General features: G+C 41.5%; 1 protein-coding gene across 3 annotated transcripts; it reads right to left on the bottom strand.

Moving 5' to 3' along the window:
• Positions 1–367: 367 nt before the first annotated feature.
• Positions 368–4,015, bottom strand: LOC133890866 (heat stress transcription factor A-2b-like). 3 transcript variants are annotated; one of them, XM_062331485.1, is made up of 4 exons: positions 3,672–4,015; positions 3,523–3,569; positions 2,943–3,450; positions 368–1,613 (listed from the first exon to the last, which is right to left on the bottom strand). In XM_062331485.1, exons 3-4 carry the CDS (start codon positions 3,369–3,371, stop codon positions 834–836), a joined length of 1,209 nt encoding a protein of 402 aa, XP_062187469.1. In that variant the 5' UTR covers positions 3,372–3,450; positions 3,523–3,569; positions 3,672–4,015; the 3' UTR covers positions 368–833. The 3 variants fall into 3 exon arrangements, with proteins under 3 accessions (XP_062187469.1, XP_062187470.1, XP_062187468.1); XM_062331486.1 differs by having other exon boundaries at positions 2,943–3,414; XM_062331484.1 differs by having other exon boundaries at positions 2,943–3,569.
• Between the last annotated feature and the right edge of the window lie 1,563 nt (positions 4,016–5,578).

The raw sequence follows: 5,578 nt of genomic DNA, 5'->3' as shown, positions 1-5,578 counted from the left end.
GCCATCCTTAGACCTAATCAAACCTACTGGACCGTTGATCCTTATCAAGAAAAAAAGACTTTGATGGAATCCATATTAAATGTTTTGCAACCATAAACCGATAATCCGTGATGATTCAGAACACAACACATACATAAATCATTGCGAGAATTCTCTGAATTTGCTAAGACTTTTGTAGCACAAAATATTATTTCTTTCAGTTTTTTCTAAGTGAAACACGGTATTTTACAAATAATTCGAAGTTATTATCCACCATCCAAACAAATCAAGGACATTACACAAATAAATTGAACATGTTAACCGAACAGAATCGAAGATGAAACAGAAACAAGGGATGGTGCCTAGGAAAGCAGCTGCTACAGTGAGATAATTTTAGTTCATCTACTAGTCTACAACTTTAACATCAGAATGCAATACAGCAAAGTATGCCACTGCATAAATTAGTAAATTACACAGAAGATAATTAGGACAGCACAGACCGAAACATGCAAGGATCAACAGCATTACTCACTGTACATGCTGACAGGCATAAAGCCCTAAACAACCAACACCTTCCTAAACAGCATTACTCACTTGTCCAAAAGAGCAACGCCGGGCAAGCAGCAATCACTAGTCAGTCAGATTAGATATACTCGCAGTTCTTCCCAGACACCGTGGTAAGTGCTGGCGATTTCATGGAAGAAAACCCTCCCATTGACAGGGAGTTCAGGAGGCATAAAAAACCCGAGTCGCGGAACAATTGCCATCTTGAGGGCACAGTAGAACTCAGAAGCTGCAGATCCTGATACAATGAACATGACAAGGTGACGGCAATGTGGCACAATGAAACAAAATTATTTCCGAGATGTTGAGCTATCTGAGTAGAGATAACCCATCTTCTTGGACAGCACATTCATATCATCCTCGATAATGGGGTTGTTCTCCTCACCAAGTCCTTCGTTCAGCAGTTCCACCCAGAAGTCTTCGTTCAACTCCCCCTGGGGCTCGTTTTGCTGCTGTTCAGAGGTGCCAAGATCAACATCCTGTAGCTCAACCAGAATTTCAGCATCCAAAGCTGAACTCTCAAGATCAGTTGGGATTCTGTCAACAAGGAATTCAACTGACTCCTGAGGATCAAAGAGAATTGGTGAACCTTGCTCCAGGCTGCTACTAGCACCCAAGTCATCAACTTCAGGTCCCTGATCAATGCGACGCCTTCGTTTCTTCGAAATGGCTTCTTGGAGCTCCTTTCTCACCTCATTCTGGGACATCAGCTGCTTTAGGAATTCAGGATTTTGCATGACACGTGCTAAGAACGCCATCATCTGCTGCTGCTTCTGCTCAGTACCTTGTAGCCTATCCTCCATGGCTTTGAGATTTGCCTTTGTGTTCTGCTGCTCCTGCCTTAGCTTCACCACTTCTGCCATCAACAGTTGCTTGTCTCTCTTCAACCGGTCAATCTCTGCATCATATCCAAAGTGCCCCACCTCAAGGTATGGGCCAAGAGACTGTTGGTTTGGGGCATTATGAGGAGGAGGTTTTCGACGCCTTATGTTCTTCAGGAGGTGCCTCTGTCCCCGTAAAAAACCCTCATTGGCAAATTCCCACCGATCAGGATCCACCTTCCTAAAACCCTTCACACACCAACAAACAATATATCAGGCAAGGGTTAGCTCCAAAAGGCCTCTCAACGCAAGATATGACTAGTTTATTGACAGTAAAAAAGATGGTTAGTTCTAACTTTTCTTCAGATCACAGCAATAGCAGTAAAAGTGGAATTTCATAAAGTATATCCTATGTTTACCTCTTTAGGATATGTTTCAGTTCACTTTGCGCAGTTTCAGTTTGCATGGTTTTCAGTTCTTTCTTCACTTTATTCCTCAACTTTTTTCTTCAATCTTCATCCTTTTCTATTGTTTTGAGGGCAAACTAGAAACCAGTCATTTGTTGTCTCATTCAAAAGCAAACAAGCAGACAGTAAAGTCTAATAGAAAGATTAGAGATTATTATTATGAAAATAATGATTCACTCAAGAAATATAGGTTTTATTCAGAGAAAAAAGTGTCAAAAGAGAGGAAAAATACACGGTGCAAGGCTTATATGAAGTTTAGCAGTTGACAGTGACACATGACCTAAGATGTCATCATTCACATGATTGATAAAAGGTTCAAAGAGTGGGCAGACAACAGAAAGTCAGAAACGTATTCCGGTTGCTATAAATTCAGGAAAAGGAACCCTGGCATCAATACATGAAGTAAAGCTGAAGTAAAGCACATGTAGGACAATTTTGCAGTTGATTTCCTTAAAAAAAGTTAATTAAAAAAGATAATATTGCCTTAAGATAAATGTATACTGAATACACAGCAATAATATTTTCTCAACAATATTTTCTTCTCTTAACGACAACATGAGCAATAGTTCTTCAGGACACTAGTCTGAGAGAACATTTAAATCCAACTCCTAGTTTTATTATAACAGAACTGTGTGTGAATATGTTCCTTCGTAATTCAATTACCGATGGGCTGTCTGGATTTCTATGCGCTTCTACACAAAAACCTGAGGGCCTGTTTCGAGGAGGGGTATTGCTCCACCAACTTTTAGGATTTGATTCAAATTTGAACTAAATCCTAAGGATGTACATCCCAACACCCTATTTCTAAACAGGCCCTAGAATAGGATGTATACTAACTTATATGCACTTCTTAGAGTTTGATTTGCTTGTTTAATAAAATATAGTCAATATTCTGAAGAACAAAATGTCCTTATCACTGAGTACAATAGCTGAGACTCCCACTTATCAACAAGAGTTGTTAGTGATGCTTAAACATCCTCAATGCATTTAATTATCTTTGATGTACTCTCGCTGACCAACAAACATGGCGAGCTAATTCCCAATTAATAAGCTACATTCATTGCTCTTAGCATCCAAACATCAGGGCGCTGCAAGATGGAAGTACACTTACATAGGTGTTGAGCTGCCTGACGAAGCTGGAGAAGTTGTTGTGTTTGAAGTGCCTGGGCAGCAGCACGGTGGCGAAGGCGTGCGGATCCCAGACCACGAAGCTGTTGTTGGTGGCGCTCCACGACACGATGTGGTCGGTGGTCGGGTCGTCCACCATGTCATAGGTCTTGGTCAGGAACGGCGGCGGCCCCGCGTCATACAGTCCCTCCATCGGCCTCGGTGCCGCCACCGCTGGCCCATCCCCGGCCGCACCAGAGAAGCCTCCATCCCCATGGCTCTCCTCCTTAACCGGGTTCAACATTGGGTCCATAACCAAAATCTTCACTGGTCCTAACCAAGAAACAACACTAGAATCTCTACTCGGATGCCAGAAATGGTCACAGGGCCAAGAACTGTAACAAGAAGCTGCCCTCTTGTACAGGACACACATACACACACACGCAGCTTCTGTGCGACGAGAAAAGGGGTAGCATCTAGCATGGGCAGGGGAGACAAGATTAGGAGCAATCCTGCCAAGAACACCTCACTATTATCTCCCCGCACTTGCAGCTGCAAGTACAGGTAAAAGGCAGCCGACAAACCTGGGACCAAAGCAACACGCCAGGAGGAAATCAAAGGCGTCAAGAACCTGAAATCAACACCAAGAAGTGAACTTTACAGGCCGAAACAGAAGCAAAGGAGGCCGAAAGGGAGAGGAAAAAATTTGAGCGGAAACGCGGGAGCTTCGGACCTGGCATCAAGACGGGATCTTTGTTGGTGCCCGGAGCAGCGAAGGGGTGGTCAGTGGTCACGAGCGCGAGGAGGAGGGTGGTAGGGGTGGTGGCTCTTGGGGGCGGGTAGGGGTGGCGACTTTGGGAAAGGAAGGTTCTGGAAGGTGAGGGTGCGGGTGCTGGGGTCGTGGACTCGTGGAGCGGCGGGGACTGGTGGGGAAGTGGAGAGGAGAAAGACGAGGGTCGCTGCTCTGGGCGGTGAGGTGAGGGAGGGTGGGGCACGTGGCCAGAACGGGTCTGGGCCTGGGTCGCAGATGGACTTCCAGGGACAGGTGTCGCTGCGTCCCTTACGGATCAGGGTTGCTTGCTCACGAGGATTGTCTCGTCTTATTTTATCTCATCTCTAATAATTTTTCTTAGAAAGAATTTAGAAAAAAAAAAAGAAAAAGAATCTCATTATGAAGGAAATGAATTTGAGAATCATTTTGTGATGGAAACTGTAAAAAGAAATCGTTGGATCGCTGAAGAGATAAAAATCTCTTCGTGAAGGGATTCTTGATCCTGAAAAGAAACTGTCGGAGATGGTATAAATTTGCCACATTTAAATTTAGAAATTGTGTCTAATAAGTTATTAGCTGCAAGTGTGATAGAATTAATTAAAAAACTAAGTGTATGATATGTGTACTAGAGGCTAAAAAAATATAGTTTGCTACTATTATAAAAGTCAAACAAACAGTTACCTACTAAATCTATTTATAACATGACTAACCTTAGATATGATAGACTTAAACACCAACTAAACATATCCTTCTGTTACACTGTCATGTCGAACACCGTCGAGGCAGTGCTAAAAAATATAGCACGGGTTCTGCAGAGGAAATGCTTTGCGTAAGTACGGCCAATTACAACTATGCATTTAAATCATTTGATATTTGATGTATTCATAAATTTCCATCTAAGTAATTTCAGTCATTGGGTCTTTATTTCTTTTTATAAGGAGCATATATATTCCGAGATTTAAATTTTGTGATCTTTGAGTAACAATTTTATTTTCAATTTGTAGATTTTATGATATAAAATTAGTATTAGTTTATTCATATTTGAAAGTCATTTCCTATTATAATGTTGTGTGTCATAAGCAATGTGATGTAATATAATTTAACGATCAAAGTGTAGTTTTTTTTTTAACAATATTGAGTCAAATAGCACTTACATGTTGAAGCAACTGTGCTTCACTCAAAATTTCACATGTTAATATGTTATTGATTGTTGCAAAGAAAAAATATTATGAGATAATTGATGGAACCAATTTTTTATATTGTAGTGAGTGGAGGGGGTGGCGTGCGGACAAGGAATGGAGACGAGTGGTACTTGTATCGTAAACTCTTGTCTTATGGGCATGATTAACATATTTAATTATTTTGTTTTTTATATAGACACATGAATTCAACGTACTAGTATCGAAAACTCTTGTCTAACACTGTCATCAGCTGGGCAGGTATCATATCACGATGGAAATGGATGGCCTCCCATGGCCGTTGCCATCGTTTTCAGCGTGCACATAGGTTGCATAAAACAGCAGCAAGCAGGACACTGTCAATGCACTCAGGTCAAAAGATCCCATTATCAAGAGATCTCTACCTGTCCATCAGGTCCTTTTCTGACTGCTACTCTGAACAAGTACAAGCTAAAACAAATTATACAAGGTGATGTTACGAAGTCTATGTGCAGCGCACAGGGAACAGCTATACTTGCAAGTCAAATCAATGAAGAGGGTAAAGTTTATGTCACTATGTGCGCTACAAAAAGGGTCACAATGGAAAAGAACCGAAGCCATTGAATTTGTGTTCATGCAGTACTTTTCTCTGAATGAAGAAAAGCACTGAAAGGTGCATTACTATATGATCAGGCAAATGATGACATTGAA

The sequence above is a fragment of the Phragmites australis genome, chromosome 14 (assembly GCF_958298935.1).
Source record: "Phragmites australis chromosome 14, lpPhrAust1.1, whole genome shotgun sequence".
NCBI lineage: Eukaryota > Viridiplantae > Streptophyta > Magnoliopsida > Poales > Poaceae > Phragmites > Phragmites australis.
The sequence above is the reverse complement of the archived record's forward strand: the minus strand, read 5'-3'. Positions and strand labels throughout refer to the sequence as shown.